This window comes from Balaenoptera physalus (genome assembly GCF_965194825.1).
Source record: "Balaenoptera physalus genome assembly, chromosome: 5".
Lineage (NCBI taxonomy): Eukaryota > Metazoa > Chordata > Mammalia > Artiodactyla > Balaenopteridae > Balaenoptera > Balaenoptera physalus.
The window spans coordinates 89,123,171-89,146,001 of record NC_138884.1 but is presented as its reverse complement, the minus strand read 5'-3'; the positions used below and the strand labels follow the sequence as shown (position 1 = coordinate 89,146,001).

At 36.7% G+C, this 22,831-nt stretch overlaps 1 protein-coding gene across 10 annotated transcripts in view; it reads right to left on the bottom strand.

The window, feature by feature from the left end:
• Positions 1 to 22,831, bottom strand: part of ARAP2 (ArfGAP with RhoGAP domain, ankyrin repeat and PH domain 2) — a 206,873-nt gene that overhangs the window by 124,866 nt on the left and 59,176 nt on the right. For all 10 annotated transcript variants that reach the window (XM_082464518.1, XM_082464520.1, XM_082464521.1 and 7 more), the window contains one exon: positions 9,958 to 10,136. In XM_082464518.1, the coding sequence (XP_082320644.1) occupies positions 9,958 to 10,136 (179 nt within the window). The remainder of the gene's footprint in view (positions 1 to 9,957; positions 10,137 to 22,831) is intronic.

Here is a 22,831-nt window from a genome sequence, read left to right as displayed (position 1 = left end):
TACAAGCTAAAAGCAAAAGTACTATTTTCCCATCTCCCTTGCAGCTAGGAGTGAACATATGTCATACTTCTGGTCAATAAAATATAAATAATTCCTGGCCTGGGGGGCAAGAGGAGGGGGGTGGAGAGACAAATCTTCGAAGAAAAGAATTTCATTCCTTTCCTTTCCATCTTCTCGGGAAACAACATCTAGAAGCACAAAGCCATTTTAGAATGTAAGCATCCTTGAGATGAAAAGCCTGAGGACAAATTCTTGTACTGTAAGGATGCCAGAGTGAGGAAAAAAAAATAGGAAGAATCTTGTTCTCTGATGGCATTAGCAAGAGATTTGTTAAAACAAATCCCTGTCTATTTAAACTATCCTTCAGGTTTTTGTCATCTGATACTAATACATTCCTGGTTGATAAAATGAGTGGAATAAAACAACATTATAACAAATTTCCCCCATTCGTAGAGGGTTTCCATTCACAAACTGCAGAAAAGTTTCACTTCATATTTTTTAAAATGTACAAGTTTTTAGTGAGAATGAAGAAATGACCCATTTGTAAATTGAGTATGATTTTTTCTGATGAAAGAACAATGGTTCATTTTGTTGGGAGAAACAAGCCAGAAATTGAGTCAGGAATATAAAAGATGCAGAGACATGCTAGGTGTTGTGAAATACTTAGAAGGTGATATACTTCCACTTTGTATCATAAGCCCACCTAACAAAAAACAGTACTATATGGAGGAGGGGAATCAAACTTTTCCAATCTGCCCCATTTTAATAAGTTTTAGCATATTGGTATAGAGTTAAACTTATAATTATCAAATTAAAGAAAACAGATTCTCAGTTATCTATACCAATGCTCCTGCTGGATAATGTAACTATTGGAGAAACTCCCAGGGCATGTGATTAGAAATTCAAACTCTCTTTTATAAACCAGAAAATAAAGTAGGGGTAGCCAGGTAAGATATTTTAGAAACAGCTTTCTGATGGCTCAGCTTGATATGGGGGTACCTCTAGAATAAAACAGTCAGGCTGCATCTTCTTCAAACAATTCTCTGTGATGCAGCTTTTGACAAGACCTGGCTATCAGACTACTCCCGCTTATTATTCTCTGATGGGGGCCTGGCCTGCAGGTACTGTGTGTTACTAAGGGCAGAGATACAGACTCAGACCATCAGACTAGCAGATGGTAAGACTGACAACCTTGGATGGAAACTGATGAGCCTCATCAAGGCTCCAGCCTGAAGAGATGGTGCCTCATTTCGACAAGCAAGTCGTGAAGTATCTACATATAAAGCTGCGACTTCTGTTAAAAATAAAACAAGTGAGGGTTGGCTCAAGGCCCCAGATTTCTCCCAAGCAAGGCAAAGATGATTTTTTCGCCTGGAAAGAAACTGTAACCCATTTATCAGCTGCTTGCCATGGCCATATGGTTTTGAGTAATTAGAGTATCCACTGAACTCACCAGCACAAATGGACTGTAAAATGTACAGCAGAATAACAAAATAAATGTCAGTGCTCTTGAAAGCTATTAAATATGAAACAACTGCATTTCTTACTAAAAATATTTGTGGTGACATTAAGCCATCTTTTCACACAGTCTTTAGAACATGTTTAGAACATATCTCATTCCTAGATGCTCATCAGAATTACCTGTGTTGATCTCTTCCTCCCACCCTGAGATTCTGATCCCACGACTCAGAGGGCTTGCCTAAGGATTTTCAGTTAAAAAAAGGCAAAACAAAACTACCACCATATGATTCTCATACGTAGCAAATACTGAGAAACAATGAATTAGACAGCAGAACCAGTTGTAGGATCTAGACAGTATGAGTCTACAGCACTTAAATATCAGGATACAAACATTTCTCTATGCCTTCTGCAGAGCAAAAAAAAAAGCATGCAGTCAGATTATACAAAAACCATTTGAAATTATTAAGGCTAGTGGTTAAAAGTAGGCTGGTCAGAACACAGTGACACGTTGGATTGTCAAGAACCTATTTGTCCTGGATTCCAGCCCTTCTGCTAATGTCCAAAGGCTTTAAAAGCATTGGTCTTCATTAAGCATATACACTCCATAACTGATTTAATATCTGTTAGTGCAGTGCTCTGAAGCTTACAAACAGCTATGAACTCTTATTTGATTTTCTTAACAATTCTGCGAAGAAGGCAGAGCAGATACAGCCATTTTTAAATGAAAACATTTGTCTTGGCAAAACCGTGTTTGGTAAGAACTTAGCATCTGCCAGAAATGTGCAAAGCTGTGGGTCTGCACAAAAGCATAAGACAGGGTACTCACCTCGGGGAAGTTTAGAGTCTAAGGAGGGAATGAGAGAGAATTGTAATAAGTGCAAAAAAAAAAAACGATCCATGGCTGTAGGGTAAGCACTGAATCCAACCCAGACAAGAGAGAGCTGTGTTTGTATTTTTTCCAAAGGAGGTGACACCTGACTGGGCAAAAAACAAAATCCAAACCAGCTTGATCAAGCGTACCTCTCTCGCTTCAGTTCACTTGTTTGCAAAATAGGGCTAACAGTAGTACCTATTGCATCAGTGTGTGAGGATTAACACATAAAAAATGCTTAGAAGAATGCCTGGCACAAAACTTGCTATCTACTCCCAGTTAACTAATTGTTATTATTATTGTTATTTTATACCTCTTGAATGTGAAGGCAACCGAACATATTACCTATTAAAAAGTTAATTGCAAGAAAATGCATGCTTAAAAATAACTAGCAGGCATATATAAATTTTGTAAAATGGGATGGAATGTGAGTGTTAAACTTTCAAGAAAATTAAAATTAAATTACCCATTAACTGCAATCTGATTGTGAGCACTATTCTCATTTTGGAAAATAGGCACGAGTCGGTAACATGCCAGACTTCAACCTTTAAAACCCTATAAACTTCATTGAAAAAAAACAATAGCATAGAAATTCAATAGGTAGAAATATATTGTTACAGAAAGCATAAAGCTAAAAACAGATTCTGGAGTAAACTATATTTTACAGTTAATTTGCTGTCATACAATGTAGGATCTCAAAGAGCATGAATGGCCACACTTGGCAGAGCAGGTCTGATGTTGCAAAGATGATAATGATGATGTGGGCACCAAGAGTCAGAACTGGGGGAGAATCTTGGCTGATCCATTTACTGGCTGTATGACTACTGGCAAGGTCCTTAATTCATCTAGACCTCCATTTCCTCATTTATGAAAAGATAGTACTATCTACCTTATATAGCATTGCTATAAAAACTGAATAAAGAAATATACATTGGGGGTCTGATACATCCAGACAGTCCCCTGATTTGAGGGTTCTAAATACAGAATTTGTCTTCAATGAGAATATATCCATTTTATTTACGGTGACTGAAAGTATCCGCACCAATGATTCCATATTCAACATTCAGATTAGAATTAATGGCAAATATTTACCACGACACTGAAATGGGTTATTTGTACAAATGCGTAGCAACAGAACCTGGCTCAAACTACCTTTTAAAACTACAAAGTGAAAGAGGAAAGCAACAGTTTGATTCCTAAACAGAAAAATTAAAGAAGGGTTTGTTAACCCCAAATTCGCTGAAATCTCAAACCTATTTTTGGAAACACCAGATGCCAGGTTTCCATGCCAGGAATTTAAGAACTCGGTGCTTAGACATTTGTGGGAAACAGATGTGGCATTGTATGACATTGGCACCAGATTTCCAGGGAAACACCAGATGCAGAGTTTGGCCAGATATAGAACCAGAGAACCAGCAGGCCACCACCTCCATCCTGCTGCTTCTTTCTGCACCACGCAAGCCAGAGCCCTATGAGGTCTATTTAAATTCTGTTAGAGTTTCATTCCCATGCCAGACACGAGGGAACATTATGTTGGGGGAATGAGTCTCTTGCTATACCCCGATTTGAGAATGTTTAACCAAGTGAATGTAGTTAAAGCCTCAATGCCACAATTATCATTAAATGGATATACAAACCCACCAAGCAAGACATCTGGTTGTAATGAATTCCCTAATATTAACATGATATTCGAAAACTCATCAGGAAAAGATGGGAGACTGGCTGTCAGGACAACATAACAAATGGAAACCAAAGTCAATTATCTTAAATTCACCTCATATCTATTTGCAGAAATTCCGTTCAAGTAGCAGTACCATATATATAACACTACATATATATACCTGAGGGTATGTTCATATTTCATTACCTATCTAAAATTTTAAAAATACTGGTTTATATACTACACCCACATCATTTCAAGATAAATTAATGTATAAAAATAATTATTTTTTAGAATACAGAAAGTCTATTAGCTTTGAACTGGAAAAAAAACACACAATTTATTTCTATAAACAAAATTTCTATGCAACAAAAATTAACTGAAAAGGCTTCCGTGGTGGCGCAGTGGTTAAGAATCTGCCTGCCAATGCAAGGGACACGGGTTCGAGCCCTGGCCCAGGAAGATCCCACATGCCGGAGAAAGTAAGCCCGTGTGCCACAACTACTGAGCCTGAGCTCTAGAGCCAGCAAGCCACAACTACTGAGCCCACATGCCACAACTACTGAAGCCTGCGCACCTAGAACCCGTGCTCCGCAACAAGATAAGCCACGACAATGAGAAGCCCACACACAGAAACGAAGACCCAACACAGCCAAAAATAAATAAATAAGTAAATAAAAATTAACTGAAAAGTGAAAAATAAGCAACAGCTTAGAAAAACAGTTGCAGAAAATATGACACGAAGATAAATATCTATATTATATGAAGAGCTTAAAGAAATTGTCAGAAGTGACAATATAATTCCAGTAAATAAATAGGAAAAAATGAAAAGAGAATTCATAAAGAAGAAAATAATATTAAGAGAAAAATTTTTTTCAAATATAAACTCTCTAGTCATGAAAACAGCTGTTAATGACTATTAATTCAACCATTTCATTCTACAAATGTTTACTGAGTGTCAGCTACTTGCCTGGAACTCCTAAGGGCACAACAGTGAATAAAGTAAATTGTCACAGCCTTAATTTGGGAATATAAAAATTACAACACTTTTAAAGTTAAAATCAAACTGGTACCTATTCATGTACCTAACAGCATTTTAAATATAAACAATTCTTTAGAAAAGGGTCATAGGAATTCTTGTCCAAAAAGCAAATCTAAAAGAAAGAAAAGGCTACAAACAGAAGGCTCTCAGAAATCTCATTTATTTATCACGATGCGTTACCCCATCAGAAGGTAAGATCCTAAAGAGCAGGGACCTTGTGGGTTACCAGTGAGCCCCTAGTGCCTGGAGTAGCACCCAGGAATGAAGAGGTACCCAATAAACTGCTGTAAAACAGATGAATAAATACAGAAACACAGTGAACTGTAATCAAACTCTATTACACAACTCATTTTATACAGAGTTGAAGTAACAATGTGGAAAAACTGTCATAATTATAATATATTGCAGGCATATAAACATAAGCAGAAACAAGGAATAGAAGAAAATATGCAAAAATTAAACACATGGGGAGTGGGCTGTGAGATGGTGTAAGCATTTAAAGGGATAACATTTAATTTATATAATAGCACCACAGTGTTTTTCAACTGAGCAATTAGGTAAAGAATTTTAGTATCTATTTTTACTTTGCCATCTTCCTCTCTAACAAATGTTTTTACATATCTCTTCATAGTTCTATTCTGCCTCTTATAGCCCATCTGGAAAAACAAAAAAACAAAAAACAAAAAACCCTAACATTCCCTAAGGCATTTCTCCTGCTCAGAAGCTACTTCAAGTTAGTTTCAACAATCCGCTAATAAATGAAAGGGAAAGAAAGAGATTTAAAACAAGTAAATCTTTGAACTGGGCAACTGAGAAAATGAAAAGTCCATGTTAATTGCATAGAGTTTAGACCTGGCAGTGTACTGTTGATGAGAACGTGCAGACTGGCATCTTCCTTGCTGTTATCATGCCACTTTTCTTAAAAAATAAAGAATTTCAAAAATAAGACCACAGTTATGATAGTCTATTCTAATAGCTATTTTAACTTAGAAAATATAAGTTCTTGATTCAGTAGAAGGGATAGATCCAGAAAAAAATGAAAGAATTACTGCAAATATATCAGTACGGATGCTTGACATGGAATATTAAGGACACCTATTGGAAGTAGAGGAAAAGCACTAGAAAAGATAAACAATAATCCACAAAGTTAGAGTAAATTTCCAGATGTACACACAGAGTTACAGGAACTTATGGGAAATAACATTTTCAAATTGTTTTTCAAACACTTTCCTGTATGCTGATTTTGCAAATGGAGTTTTAATTTTTCCAACAGATCACGCTCTGGTAACAAAAGTTTGTATGCAGAAAAAGGAATTAAGCAGTTATCATACAATTTATAAGCTGAAAAATTTTAATTTTATATAAAAATTGAGATTGTAGGAAAAAACCCCAAAACAGTAGCTATAGTTTAGAACCATACACAAGTTATTAGTAATAGTTCTTCAAAACTATTTAAAAAGTTATTACCACTAAAAAATGATTTTCTTAAATTTCCACTTAAACATTTGCACATTTCAAAGTGTTTGATCAGGAAAAAGACACACTTCCAAGTGAAAGTTAACCTCAAAAAGAGGTATAGCAACCCCAAGATTAGGGATGATGAACTAAAAGCAGCACTCAGTGCTGTCACAGAAGATCTTTACACATTTTCCATCTCCAGAAATATCTCGTTTCTTTAGCTGGATGCTTATCATTTTTAAAGAAGAAAAGCCCATAAAGCAGTGATTTACTGTGTATGGTTTTTGCATCAGCAGTCACTGAGTCAACTGGGATGCTTTTTTATAGGAATACAGATTCAAACCCCTGACCCCAGAAATAAGTCAATGGGTCTGGAATGAGCCCAGATATCTGGAATTTTAACATGCAACTTAAATAATGGCCTTAGAGATAGTAATCCAACTCTCTTCTTCACATGATGCCATTCAAACCAGAAGAGATTAGCTTAATTATCTGAGCCAATCAGTAGCAGAGCAAGAAGGAAAACCCAGAATGGCTACAGCCCAGTCCAATCTTCTTTGCTCTAAATAAGCTTCCAATCTTCCATTTTAATAACTCTTCAACACATGCTGCAGCAGTTACCCTTCCACCTCTATCCACTGTTTGTTTACTTCCTCTGGAGAAACTTCCAAAGTAAATTAGTAAAACTATGTATAAATAGAGTCAAGAAAAATGAAAATAGTTCATATGTGAGGGGGATGTAGGTCAGTTTTATTTTTTATTTTATTTATACTGTAAGTTATGTGGGCAATAAAAATCACTATTTTAATTTTTTTTAAACTAAGCTTTGATTCTTGGACTTAAATTAGATGCAATACAAATTAAGATACAGAGATTCAAATCGAACACCTCTTACATTTTTACGATTAGTTTTTTTTTCTATCGTTTAAAAAAACCATAAGATTACTTCATGTGTTGTGTGTATAAAACTTTTAGAAGTTACATCTAACTACTTTACTATCTTTTAGTGCTTTTCCTAAAACACTAGCTTAAAGCCCTCTGTATTCAGAAGGACTCCTTATTTAGCCTGTCACCCAAGTTCTTTCCACAGTCTGCTCAACCACGTAAGAAAACCCATGAGCAACTTTCCTCTGGAGAGAAAGACATATACAAGGATGTAAAAATAGATGAAACTGGAATGGTATGTCAGGGCCTAAACATGAAGGGCCTTCCTTAATTTTCCATCTGGTCTTGAGCCAACTAATTCTTTAAGACTTGACTCAAGACCAAGTGCCTTAAGACCTGGCTCTATATAATACGATGCAATTTTTTTTTTAAGACCACATATACAAACAATAGTATGCACTTTTTAAGGGTGCACATATGGGCATGTTAAAGCATTGAAAACAGACTTGAAATATACATTAATCAAACATAGGTTTACCTCTCAAAAGATGAGGAGGGGTCCAGCATAAATGCTTTAATTTTTAAGGAGATAATATTGATTAGTTGTATATCGAAGTGTTTCTAATTCCCAGACTACATTAGATGCCCTTTTTGCCCTTCTCTGTAACTTCTGCACAAGTCTAATAAAGCACGGAGCTCACCATCCACCATAAATGCTGACTTGTCTGACTTTTCCTCCTGGAAGGTAAGACTTGTGTTCTCCTCAGTAAACACATCATTTTTAGAGTGCCTGACATGGTATACAATGTTTACTGAATGCACACTCTGAACCTCCTAGGCAACTAAGTTATTCAAGGAAAGAATTCTTAGTCTATTTCTAAAAGGTCACAAGCCAGAAATTTTCTTTTCAACATACACTTTAAAAAGACACTTTGATATAGTGGCTAAGAAGCTAGGCTTAGAGTTATAAAGTTCTTGTTTTAAATTAAACTCTGCAGGATGAACTGTAATCCTTAAACAAGTTACTTAATTGCCATTCTCCTCATCTATAAAACATGGATGAGAATATCTTCCTCCTACATTTGTGGGGAAGATTAAAAGGGAATGTTTATAAATGAATTAGCACAGTACCTGGTACCTAACATATGGTGGTCATTATTATGCTCTTCATGCTCAATTATTATTAAAGCAAGAATTTCTTATAATTTTTTGCTAACCAGAAAGTATTAATAAAACTTTAAAAACATATACTTTTAGAGGATAACATAAACCCAGACAATCTAGCTAATGTAAATAAGGAAACTAGTAATTGGAAGTCCATCAGGTCTGTGCAAATAAAAAATGAATACCTCAATTAATTTGGCAGAGTAACTTCCATTCTGATACATGCAAATTTTGCATTTTTAACCTTATTCCAATTTTTTTTTGAAGTTTTAAGCATCTTCACAGACTGAAAATGTTCATATTCAATTCATACACATTATTAAGCTGTACATCACCACCCTTCTTGAGGAATATGCTAACTCTCTCCACGTTATTAATATACCAACAGTGCTCAATGATGCCTTCCACAGTTAATTGGCTAAGAAATCTTATCCTTAAAAATGTAATTAATAAATCCACACTGAAGTTCAGAGGATGACTTGGATAAAGATCTATAGTTAATTTTTTTGAAACTACTGTTTGTTTTGAGTTGCTGTCTCTATCTTCTGTTATGAAAAATGTCAGCATTTATATTTCACTTTATCGTAACCCATTATAATTTATCACAAAATAAGTTCATGTTAGATTGGATATCCAAAACACCCTGCTTAATTCCACAAATAATGACTAAGTATCTAATACATTCTAGGCTGAAAGATTAAAAATTCATTCCTAAAAAGGGGTAAGAAAATAATTTTCTTATACATATTAAAAACCAGGTATGTTAGAGAAGAAGAAGTCTACAGAATCAAATGTAGTTAACAGAATTTGTTAAAACTAACATCAGTCTCCTCAAAACATTTAAATTCTCTACTGAGTCCTTTGATGTTAACAAATTTAATATCCCAACAATCTATCTTATTTATATATGTGATATGTGTGTGTATGCATGCGTGTATATGTGTGTATATCAATCACTTGCCTCTTGTCAATTATCTCCTCGGCAAGCAACATATCTACTCCAAAAAAACCAACAAAAACAAAAACAAAAAAAACCCCAAATCCTGTAAACTCAAGAAAATGTTACCTGTGCCTACTCTATAATTTTCTGTCACAAAACAAAAGAAATAACAACAGGTGCAGAACGAGGTCTATTCAACAACGGCGGTAATGGTTAATTGGTTCTTAATTATTCTCTCATGTAGTTTGTAATGTTACTTCAGCTAAGAATACTTTTCAAAAATTAATTTTCATGATTCTATTTCCTCAGTTCCTTCAAAGGGTGATGTCCAGTCTCAAATTTGATGTAGATTACCTTCCTGATGCTGGTGGAACTGAGAAAATTCAGTCTAACAAACAAAGCACTGTTGTTAATGTAGTTTTGTCATGTTTGTAATGTAAGGAACCACAATTTGCAATCACTGTAACATAGCTCACCTGTTCATTTTTGCAAAGCCACACACTGTTTCCACTTAACACAGTAAAAATTTTAGCTTTATAGCCTCTCAGTTCAAGATATCCACATTTCTCAGGTGCAACAGCTCCCTGAGACTGCGAGGAAAGGGCCTGTAACTTCAGTGCATTTAACAGTACGCTGATCCAGTCATTTCTCTCCTCTGAAAATAGACAGGAGAAAATACATATGCTTAGTAAGTTATAAACACATACAAATGTGGAAAGAGATTGACTTTCTCTGGAACAGATCATTTACAGATTCTTTCCCAAAACCACAATCTAAATGCTACTGTCAGCAAGGCAAATGGCTCAATTTTGTTAGGGAAAAGAAATAACACTTACTAGTCATTCCTTGGCATCCACAGGAGATTGGTCCCAGGACCCACAGCAGATACCAAACTCTGCAGATGTTGAAGTCCCTTACAGTCAGTCAGCCCTCTGCATCCTCAGGTTCATCAACTGACGGTTCCACCAACCAGGGATCAAAAATGTCCTCAGATGTGGAAATCAAGGATATGGAGGGCTGACTGTACTCAGATGTCCTGTAACCAATATCACTGGTTTCACCTGGCAGCTAATAGAAATGCAAGATCCTAGACCCCCTCCAGACCTGATGAATCAGAATCTTCATTTTAAGAAGATCTCCAGATGATGTGTATCCATGTTAACATCTAAGTAGCATTCTGTTAGATTATTCATGAGATTGGATTGTCTCTTTTAATATAAGAAAGTAATATGGCTACTGAACAGGTAACAGATTGTACCCAGCAACGCAGTTACTAAAATATCCAGAAAAGCTTACTTTCTAACAGGCACTTGGAATCTACTCAAGAGTGTGCTTGCCTTGATATTCACTCACCCATTCCATTCACTAACAATAGCATCTTCATCTGTTGAATTAAAACTTAGTTCTCTCACTCTTTCCACAAAGTGACCTTCAACTATGTACAACACCTTGTGTTACAGGCATAGGAATTCGATCCAGTCCCCAAAGAGCAATCAAAGCTATAAGTCAAGTTTGATATGAACACATAATGGAACACAGATTACTATAAATGTCATGCAAAAGGTATCAAATAATGTATGAGTCAATTCAATGTAGGTAAGTGATTTGCTGAAGGTCATATAGCACGTTAGTATTAAAATTAGGAGAATCCAATGTTTTAATTCTCAGACAATTGTCCTCGGCACTATGAGAAAGAAAAAAAAAGGATATTTGTGCGAGCTCTTGAGGATGAGGAGCAATTTAAAAGACAAAACTGGAGTTTGGGGGGAGGATGAGCAAAACAGAATTCTAAACAGAGGAAACACAAGACCAAAGGCGGAAACAACAAACATCTGCTCAGGGACTAATTTATGAATGAGCATATTTATAATTTTGAACTCACAAAGAAATAATGGGAAATATGGCTGGAGATCCTACAGCGCCTAGGTGAGGAATTTGGTCTTCATTATGGAGGCAAAAGAAAACCATTTCAAAATTCTTGGCAAGAAAGGGACATGATTCAGATGACAGACCAAACTGGAAGCTTGTAGGTCAGGAACAAGGCAATAGAGACTTAAAGTATACAATGAAAAGGGAAACATATGAAGAGTCAAGATACTAAGCAGAGTAAAAAATAGCTGTGGTTTTGAATATGTTTGACAGGTGCTCACCAAAAAATGAATTAATTACTCAGAATAAAAGGTAGCTGGGTATCATGAATCGACCAAAGAAGGTAGAAGGTTGTATTAACAGAACCACCTGAGGTTTTCAGCTCCCTGGCATGAGCATGTGAATGAAGGTAATCTATACAAGGGAAGACTCATGCCAGTGGATAAATGTTTAATGTAAAAGGAGAAGAAACGGTATACACCTGAGGTATAACTGATTCTAGGAGGCTAGAAAATGGGCCAGCAAAAAACAAATGGAAAAGTGATTATTAAGGTAAAAAGGAAAAAACAAACAAAACAGACTAAATTCCAGGTAGGAAACTTTTTTGAGAAGGAAAGAGTAAGCAGGACCCAAGCTCGGGAAATTGCCTGGTATCTCAGATCCTTCTAAGACAGGTCTGGTTAGAAATAATGTCATTGTGGATTGACATAAGTCTCCATATTAGACTTGCTTACATTCCAGCATGGATCCAGAGTTATTTTACAATACAAGTCTTAATTTTTAAAGTATCTTCATTCTTTCTCACCTTGAAAACTACTAAAACCAGTTAGTTGTGTCTTTAATGACCAAGGGCAAAGTATTTATTAAAAACTCATTCAACAATATTTTATTGCAGGTATTACATAATCCTCAATAAGTGTTTGTTCCTATATATCAGGATGAAATATTTCTCAAGTTTCCCCAGCATCATTATAAAGTAAAAGACATGAAAATATGCAGGTAACTCAGCCTATGTCAATACACAGTAGCCACTCTACATTTTACATCTACACAAACAAACTGCACTGTAATAATTTATTACATTTTCAGTAACAGCAAAAGACCTTCCACTCTACTTGGTGATTACTTGTGATCATTAAGTACACACAAGATATTCCTGCCAAGTAAATGGTATATAATGTTTTCTGTTTGTTTATGTTAATCCATATAAATCACTGACTTTGAAATGTAGGTCATAATTTAATGAACGGGGCCAAAGTGATTGTGGTTTCCAGACTACTATTAGCATATATCTCAGTTTGTCAGGAAATAATTTGAAACTGGCAATTGCATTAACTGTTGGACTTAAGTATATTATGGCTGCATCTCAACAAATGGTGCCCTTATAGCCTAGAAGAATTCTCTAGCTCCTGAGGGCCTCATTTACTAATAGGAAGTAAACAGTCATGAAGAACAGGATTGAATAGTAACATTCAGTTTATATTTAATTACCCATACCAATGGAGATAAACAGTGATACAGACAATTCAAACACAATGAAAGAGATTACAAGTGTCATTGGTATTTGGCTTTGCAAAGTGTGCATACTTGAACATGGGGAACATGCTCTGACAAGTCACAATATTCCAAAACAAATAATGATTTCCCCTTGGGCAAAGGCAAAGCTGGATACTAAGCTGGCTTTTGCCTGCTCTTCACACCAAGACACTTTTATTCTTTCCAATAACAAGTGTTTATTGAGCATCTATTTTGATCTTAGCACTGTGCAAAGCACTATTCCCTCTGAGAATATGCTCTGATGTTGATATATCTTTGCTCAGAGTAGAGCATTCCAGGTTGGAAAAAGAAAAAAAGGAGCTAGCAATCCCCTCAAACCTCAAATTATTTCTTGAGGTTTTCAGGAATGCCAACTCAGAGTGTACAAATCAAAAAAAACAGGTTAAAAAAAATGAACAGGAGAGACTTAACATCCTCTGGACTACTGGATTTAGCACTAGGCAAATTCATTAGTAAAAAAGGATTGATTATAGGAGGGGTTACTACACAAGTGCCATGTAAAACATTAATAAAAGAATCTAACAAAGTTTGGATGTACTCTTAACTTTTGATATAATATAACCTAACTAAAGATTCCTCAGTGTAACCTATGATCAATATTAGAGAAGGAATTATTACACACCAGTGTTGTTCTTGAAATTGATAATGATTCATTCATACAAATGTCTACTGAGTGGCTACTATGTTCTAAGCCCTATTCTGAATACCAGGAATGAAGCAGTGAGCAAGACAGATCATGACCTTACTCTCCAGAAAGTTACACTCTTGTGAAAGGAGGAAGGCAATAAAATGTAGACGTATATTATACGGTGACAAGTGCAATGGGATAAAATAAAGCACAGGATGAGGGGCACAGAAAATGCTATTTTATATAGGGTAATAGAAAAAGGCTCAGAAAGAAGGTGATGGTTAAGCAAAAGCCTAAAGGAAGTGGAAGTGATGGAGCAAGTTAGGAGGAGGACTGGAGGAAGAGCCTTCCGGGATACAGAAAGCAGAAAGTGCCAAGGCCAAGGCAACAGCAGATTTGGCATGCTCACGGGACAAGAGACCCCTGTAGCTGCAATGCAGTGAATGAGGCAGAGCACAGAAGGAAACAAGGACAGAGAGGCCAGGGCCAGATCATGCATGGACTCTGGACATCACAGTACTTCACTCTCAGTGAGCTGGAAACATGACAGAGCATCTGAAATAAACTGACAGGACCTGACTTTCCTGTTGAAGGATCGCTCTGACAACCGTACTGAAAATATGCCTGCAGTCGATCAAGGGAGGTTGTGACAATCATAAAGATAGAAATGGTGGCTTGTAGGAGAGAGACGGCGGTGGAGGTGCTGACAGTTGGTCAGAACCCCGACATATTTCCAAAGTCAAACTGGTAAGATTTGCTGATGGCCTGGATGTGAGCGAGGTAGGAAAAGATTCGATGATGATGCCAAAGTTTGTGGCCTATTAAATTATGATAGGCAATCAAAGTACACAACAGAGAACTTCCAACTCCCCTGGCTCTTCCTCCAGATAGCAAATGTTCCACGCCTTGCTCCTTTTTTTTTTTTTATAAATTCATTTATTTTATTTATTTATCTTCGGCTGCATTGGGTCTTCCTTGCTGCGCGCAGGCTTTCTCTAGTTGCGGCTAGCGGGGGCTACTCTTCGTTGTGGTGCGTGGGCTTCTCATTGCAGTGGCTTCTCTTGTTGCAGAGCACGGGCTCTAGGCATGCAGGCTTCAGTAGTTGTGGCACGTGGGCTCAACAGTTGTGGTGCACGGGCTTAGCTGCTCCACAGCATGTGGGATCTTCCCGGGCCAGGGATCGAACCCGTGTCCCCTGCACTGGCAGGCGGATTCTTAACCACTGTACCACCTGGGAAGTCCCCTAGCTTCTAAAAACAAGGAAGATTTCAAAACAGGCAAGTCTGTTTGCCCAAAACAAGTAAGGGAGTAAGGGGAATTTATGTTTCTTATCCCAAATTCCCAAGCGTTCTTAAAAAAAAAAAAAAAAGAAAAAAGCTTTGCAGTTTCATAGCTGTCACTGGAGGGCTGTATGATGTTGTACAGAAACAAAATTAAGAGAATAACTCACTTGCCTATCTCCCAGGTTCTAGAACTAGCAAGGTGGACAGAAACATGGGATCTGCAGCTGAGGGCTGGTACTGAAAATGGCCCTCGAAAGGGAATGACCACTCAGAATTCTTTTTTTTTTTTTTTTAATTGAAGTATAGTTGATTTACAATGCTGTGCCAATCTCTGCTGTATAGCAAAGTGATTCAGTTATACATATATATACATTCTTTTTTTAATATTCTTTTCCATTATGGTTTATCCCAGGAGATTAGATATAGTTCCCTGTGCTATACAGTAGGACCTTGTTGTTCATCCATACTATATATAATAGTTTGCAGTTGCTAATTCCAAACTCCTAATCCTTCCCTCCCTCAACCCCCTCACCCTTGGCAACCACAAGTTTGATCTCTATGTCTGTATGTTTCTGTTTTGTAGATAGGTTCATTTGTACCATATTTTAAATTCCACATATAAGTGATATCATATGGTATTTGTCTTTCTCTTTCTGACTTACTTCACTTAGTATGATAATCTCTAGTTGCATTCATGTTACTGCAAATGGCATTATTTTGTTCATTTTTATGGCCGAGTAGTATTACATTGTATATTTGTACCACATCTTTTTATGCATTCATTGGTCGACGGACATTTAGGTTGTTTCCATGTTTTGGCCATTGTGAATAGTGCTGCTATGAACATTGGGGTGCATGTATCTTTTTGAATTATAGTTTTGTCCAGGTATATGCCCAGGAGTGGGATTGCTGGATCATATGGTAATTCTATTTTTAGTTTTCTGAGGAACCTCCATACTGTTTTGCATACTGTCTACACCAACTTACATTCCCACCAACAGTGTAGAAGGGTGCCCTTTTCTCCACACCCTCGCCAGAATTTGTTATCTATAGACTTTTTAATGATGGCCATTCGGACCAATGTGAGGTGTACCTCATTATAGTTTTGACTTGCATTTCTCTAATAATTAGTGATGTTGAGCATCTTTTCATGTGCCTACTGGCCATCTGTATGTCTTCTCTGGAAAAATGTCTATCAAGGTCTTCTGCCCATTTTTTGAACGGGTTTCTTGTTTTTTGTCCTTGAGTTGTATCAGCTGTTTGTGTATTTTGGAGATTAAGCCTTTGTCAGTTGCATCATTTGCAAATATTTTCTCCCATTCTGTAGGGGTTTTTTTTGGTTTGGTTTGGTTTGGTTTGTTTTATGGTTTCCTTTGCTCTGCTTGCAGGTTTGAATAGGTGCCATTTGCTTTTTTTTGTTTTTATTTCTATTGCCTTGGGAGACTGACCTAAGAAAACATTGGTACAATTTATGTCAGAGAATGTTTTGCTTATGTTCTCTTCTAGGAGTTTTATGGTGTCATGCCTTATGTTTAAGTCTTTAAGCCATTTTGAGTTTATTTTTGGACCACTCAGAATTCGTAAGCCTTCTAACTATGAGAACTGCCCACTGAAAATGTGACATCACCTGTTTTTTAAAGTAACACAACACCTGTGTGACTACAGGTGCCAAGGGCATACAGACTAACTGAAGGATCATTAGCTGTTACAACCCTCTGAGCAATTCCAGCAATTCTGCTTGAGGACAAAAGGAATCAGATTAAATTTTCTAGTTGAGGAAGAGAATTTTAAAGATGTTATTATTTCAATAAAATTAACTTTCAAGTAAGAAAATAACAATATTTTCACAAGGAAATCCAGGGGAATTGAAGCCTTAGAAAATTTGTGGGGAAAAGACGCCAAATTGTAATCTTCTCTTAACAACACCAGTGGACAATGCAGCATTTTTGAAATCTTGACACTGGTTTCAGGGGAGACAAAGGGAGCTGTGTATTTAGGTCACTCAGAACCTTTTCACCAAAAATGAAGAATTCATCTCTGTTATGATGTCAAACTACTGCCCCTTTCTGTTCTAAACTTTGATTTTGCTTCTTGATTAGATTGAAGCAAAGTTTAATTAGGCTTAAAGTTCATTAAGTCAAGTTTTTCATAAGCCACTATGGTTGATTTCTCCGTGTCCACCAAATAAAAATTAACCAACCATTTGTATACATGGAAGGAGGAATAAAATAAAAACTTAATAAAATACATATAGTATCTTGTTGAAGGTTCCATACTAAATATATAGACACGTGTCATTTACATATATATACATATACACATACATACACACACACATACACCCTTATACACTTATCTTTAAAAATGTGAGTTGTTACTGTGTAAAAATGACTTTCAATGAGAACAACATATTCATTAATTCTATGTTGACAGTCTCAGTTTTCACTGAAGCAGTATTTTCATGGTTTCAAAAATTAAAGACCTAAGACTTATTTAACAAACAATAATTCATACTAAGGTTCATGAAATTCTTATACTAAGTTTTTTTGTTTGTTTAATAGATCTTTATTGGAGTATAATTGCTTCACAATACTGTGTTAGTTTCTGTTGTACACCAAAGTGAATCAGCCATATGCATACATATGTCCCCATATCCCCTCTCTCTCGAGCCTCCCTCTCATCCTCCCTGTCCCACCCCTCTAGGTCATCGCAAAGCACTGACCCGACCTCCCTGCGCTATGCTGCTGCTTCCCACCAGCCAACTATTTTACACTCAGTAGTGTATATATATCAATGCTACTCTCTCTCACTTCGCCCCAGCTTCACCCTCCCACCCTATGTCATCAAGTCCATTCTCTATGTCTACCTCTTTATTCCTGCCTTGCAACTAGGTTCATCAGTACCATTTTTTTTTCTTAGATTCCATATATATGTGTTAGCACATGGTATTTGTTTTTCTCTTTCTGACTTACTTCACTCTGTATAACAGACTCTAGGTCCTTCCACCTCACTACAAATAACTCAATTTCATTTCTTTTTATGGCTGAGTAATATTCCATTGTATATATGTGCCACATTTTCTTTATCCATTCATCTGTCAATGGACATTTAGGTTGCTTCCACGTCCTGGCTATTGTAAATAGTGCTGCAATGAACGCTGTGGTATGTGTCTCTTTTTGAATTATGGTTTTCTCAGGGCATATGCCCAGTAGTGGGATTGCTGGGTCATATGGTAGTTCTATTTTTAGTTTTTTAAGGAACCTCCATACTGTTTTCCATAGTGGTTGCATCAATTTACATTCCCACCAACAGTGCAGGGGGGTTTTCTTTCCACCACACCCTTTCTTGTATTTATTGTTTCTAGATTTTCTGATAATGGCCATTCTCACCAGCATGAGGTGATACCTCATTGTAGTTTTGATTTGCATTTCTCTAATAATTAGTGATGTTGAGCATCTTTTCATGTGCCTCTTGGCCATCTGTATGTCTTCCTTGGTGAAATGTCTTTAGGTCTTCTGCCCATTTTTTAACTGGATTGTTTGTTCTTTTGCTATTGAGCTCCATGAGCTATTTGTATATTTTGGAGATTAATCCTTTGTCTGTTGATTCGTTTGCAAATAGTTTCTCCCATTCTGAGGGTTGTCTTTTTGTCTTGTTTATGGTTTCTTTTCTGTGCAAAAGCTTTTAAGTTTAATTAGGTCCCATTTGTTTATTTTTGTTTTTATTTCCATTTCTCTAGGAGTTGGGTAAAAAAAGATCTTGCCGTGGTTTATGTCAAAGAGTGTTTTTCCTATGTTTTCCTCTAAGACTTTTATAGTGTCTGGTCTTATATTTAGGTCTTTAATCCACTTGGAGTTTATTTTTGTGTATGGTGTTAGGTAGTGTTCTAATTTCATTCTTTTACATGTAGCTATCCAGTTTTCCCAGCACCACTTACTGAAGAGGCTGTCTTTTCTGCATTGTATGTTCTATCCTCCTTTGTCGTAAATTTGGTGACAATATGTGCGTGGATTTATCTCTGGGCAGTCTATCCTGTACCATTGATCTATATTTCTGTTTTTGTCCCAGTACCATACTGTCTGGATTACTGTAGCTTTGAGGTGTAGTTTGAAGTTGGGGAGCCTGATTCCTCCAACTCCGTTTTTCTTTTTCAGGATTGCTTTGGTTATTCGGGGTCTTTTGTGTTTCCATACGAATTGTGAAATTTTTTGTTCTAATTCTGTGAAGAATGCCATTGGTAGTTTGACAGGGATTGTATTGAATCTGTAGATTGCTTTGGGTAGTATAGTCATTTTCACAATATTGATTCTTCCAATCCAAGAACATGGTATATTTCTTCATCTGTTTATGTCATCTTTGATTTCTTTCATCAGTATTTTATAATTTTCTGAGTACAAGACTTTTGTCTCCTTATGGAGGTTTATTCCTAGGTATTTTATTCTTTTTGTTGCAGTGGTAAACAGGAGTGTGTCCTTGATTTCTCTTTCTGATTTTTCATTTTTGGTGTATAGGAATGACAGAGATTTCTGTGCATTAATTTTATATCCTGCAACCTTACCAAATTCATTGATTAGTTCGAGTAGTTTTCTGGTGGCATCTTTAGGATTTTCTATGTATAGTATCATGTCATCTGCAAACAGTGACAGTTTTATTTCTTTTCCAATTTGTATTCCTTTTATTTCTTTTTCTTCTCTGATTGTCATGGCTAGGACTTCCAAAACTATGTTGAATAAGAGTAGCGAGAGTGGACATCCTTGTCTTGTTCCTGATCTTAGTGGAAATGCTTTCAGTTTTTCACCGCTGTGTATGGTGCTTGCTGTGGGTTTGTCATATATGGTCTTTATTATGTTGAGGTAGGTTCCCTCTGTGCCCATTTTCTGGAGAGTTTTCATCCATCATAAATGGATGTTGAATTTTGTCAGAAGCTTTTTCTGCATCTATTGAGATGATCATATGGTATTTATTCCTTAATTTGTTAATGTGGTGTATCACATTGTTTGATTTGCATATATTGAAGAATGCTTGCATCCCTGGGATAAATTCACTTGATTATGGTGTGTGATCCTTTTAATGTACTGTTGGATTCTGTTTGCTAGTATTTTGTTCAGGATTTTTGTATCTATGTTCATCAGTGATATTGGTCTATAATTTTCTTTTTTCATGATATCTTTTTCTGGTTTTGTATCAGGGTGATGGTGGCTTCGTAGAATGAATTTAGGAGTGTTTCTCCCTCTGTAATTTTTTGGAAGAGTTTGAGAAGGACTGGTGTTAGCTCTTCTCTAAATGTTTGATAGAATTCGCCTGTGAAGCCATCTGGTCCTGGACTTTTGTTTGTTGGAAGATTTTAAATTACGGTTTCAATTTCATTGTGATAGGTCTGTTTATATTTTCTAATTCTTTCTGGTTCAGTCTTGGAAAATTGTACCTTTCTAAGAATTTGTCCATTTCTTCATGGTTGTCCATTTTATTGGCATATAGTTTTTTGCAGTATTCTCTTATAATCCTTTGTATTTCTGTGGTGTCAGTTGTGATTTCTCCTTTTCATTTCTAATTTTATTGATTTGCATCCTCTCCTATTTTTTTCTTGATGAGTCTGTGCAAGGGTTTATTAATTTTGTTTATCTTCTCAAAGAACCAGCTTTTAGTTTTATTGATCTTTGCTACTGTTTTCTTTGTTTCTATTTCATTTATTTCTGATCTGATCTTGATCATGATTTCCTTCCTTCTACCGCCTTTGGGTTTTCTTTGTTCTTCTTTCTCTAGCTGTTTTAAGTGTTGGGTTAGATTGTTCATTTGAGATTTTTCTTGTTTCTTCAGGTGAGATTGAATTGCTATAAACTTCCCTCTTAGAACTGCTTTTGCTGCATACTATAGGTTTTGGGTTGTCGTGTTTTCATTGTCATTTGTTCCTATGTATTTTCTAACTTCTTTGATTTCTTCAGTGATCTCTTCGTTATTTAGTAGCGCACTGTTTAGTCTCCATGTACTTATGTTTTTTAGTTTTTTCCCTGTAATTGATCTCCAGTCTCATAGCGTTGTGGTCAGAAAAGATGCTTGATACGATTTCAATTTTCTTAAATTTTCCGAGGCTTTATTTGTGACACAAGATGTGATCTGTCCTGGAGAATGTTCCATGTGCACTTGAGAAGAAAGTGTATTCTGCTGCTTTTGGGTGGAATGTTCTATAAATATCAATTAAATCTATGTGGTCTATTGTATCATTTAAAGCTTGTGTTTCCTTATTTATTTTCTGTTTGGATGATCTGTCCATTAGTATAAGTGGGGTGTTAAAGTCCCCTACTATTATTGTGTTACTGTCGATTTCTCCTTTCATGGTTGTTAGCATTTGCCTTATGTATTGAGGTGCTCCTATGTTGGGTGCATAAACATTTATAATTGTTATATCTTCTTCTTGGATTGATCCTTTGATATTATGTAGTGTCCTTCCTTATCCCTTGTAACAGTCTTTATTTTAAAGTCTATTTTTTCAGACACAAGTATTGCTACTCCAGCTTTCTTTTGATTTCCATTTGCATGGAATATCTTTTCCCATCCCTTCACTTTTAGTCTGTATGTGTCCCTAGGTCTGAGGTGGGTCTCCCCGGGATCGAGTGGGCCAGGCGATCGCCCTTGGCTCCTGTCTCGCTCCTCCTGGAGGGCCCCTCCTGCCTGCCTCTCCTGATCTCTGCGGCCTCAGGGGTGCCGATCCTGTCTGGCCTCCACTTCTCCTCCCCCCTCACTCACCCCACATCCTACCGGTTCACTTGGGGGTTCCTCCCATCTCCTTGGGCATCAGGGTCCCCCACCAGCGGCTGGCAGGCACCCTAGTTGTGGGAAGATGCTAACTCCATGTCTTCCCACACCGCCATCTTGATTCCACCCCCTCCATATACTAAGTTTACATCATAAAGATGAACTATATACCCCCAAGGGACTTACTGGTCCATTGTAGACATGTAACTTTTAAACATGTGTGGGTTGATACATTTTCTTTAAATAAAATGTGTCTGTTTAATTTGTAACTGCCACAAGTAAATATGGCTAAACAGATTTTCACACAAGTCGAAGCTTTATTATGTCTATCCTAAAATGCAGACTCTGTGGCATATGTGAATTTCCCTATGAGAAGCCAACGGGAAGAGGATAAGCACCTCAAAGAAACAGGCAATCAGCTCAGGCAGTGGAGACCAGAGCATAAGGACTGACCATTCTGATAGCCAGTCGAGAGGAGCAATGCTGTGTGTTTTAAGAAAATACAGAAAAAGAGAAACTGTGATTTCAAAAAAGAGTCTCATATTGAGTATCACAACTGTGGATAATTTTCTGAATTTAAGTCATTTAATTCATAATACATATGTCTATATCAAATACTCTAGGACAGGGGTTGGCAAACTTTTCTGTAAAGGGCCAGAGAGTAAATATCCCAGGCTTTCCTGGCCATACAGTCTGCAGCAACTACTCAGCACTGCCACTGAGGCACAGAAGCAGCCATAAGGCAACATAAATGAATGAGAGTGGCTGGGGTCTAATAAGATTGTACTTACGAAAACAAGCAGTGGGCCAGATTCAGGTTACAGGCCAGTTTACCAACCCCAGCTCTAGGCTACAGTTCTTGACATTTGTTTTTAAATAGCAAGTCAAGTGAGAAACACTTTTTACGTTACACCTGGGCAGTATATACATAGGTATGTTTCACACTATGAGACTTACACTTACTGTAGGCAGTGCACTTTGATATTCCTTATTCTACTGTATTTTATATTTGTTTGGTTTTTGTTTTGCGGGACTTTGGGGGAACCATCAGAAACCACTACGCTGATCTCACAAATTGACAGTGAGTGACTCACAGTTTGAAAAAAATTTGCTGCAGTGTGAGCAGCAGTTGGGACTTATCCATTTACTGATTATACCAAGTAATAATGGAAGCTTTTCAGTGACATACAGTATTTATTGAATGTTTTCCATGTGCCATGCATTGGCATATGTTCCAGGAATCCAGCAATTAAAAAAAAA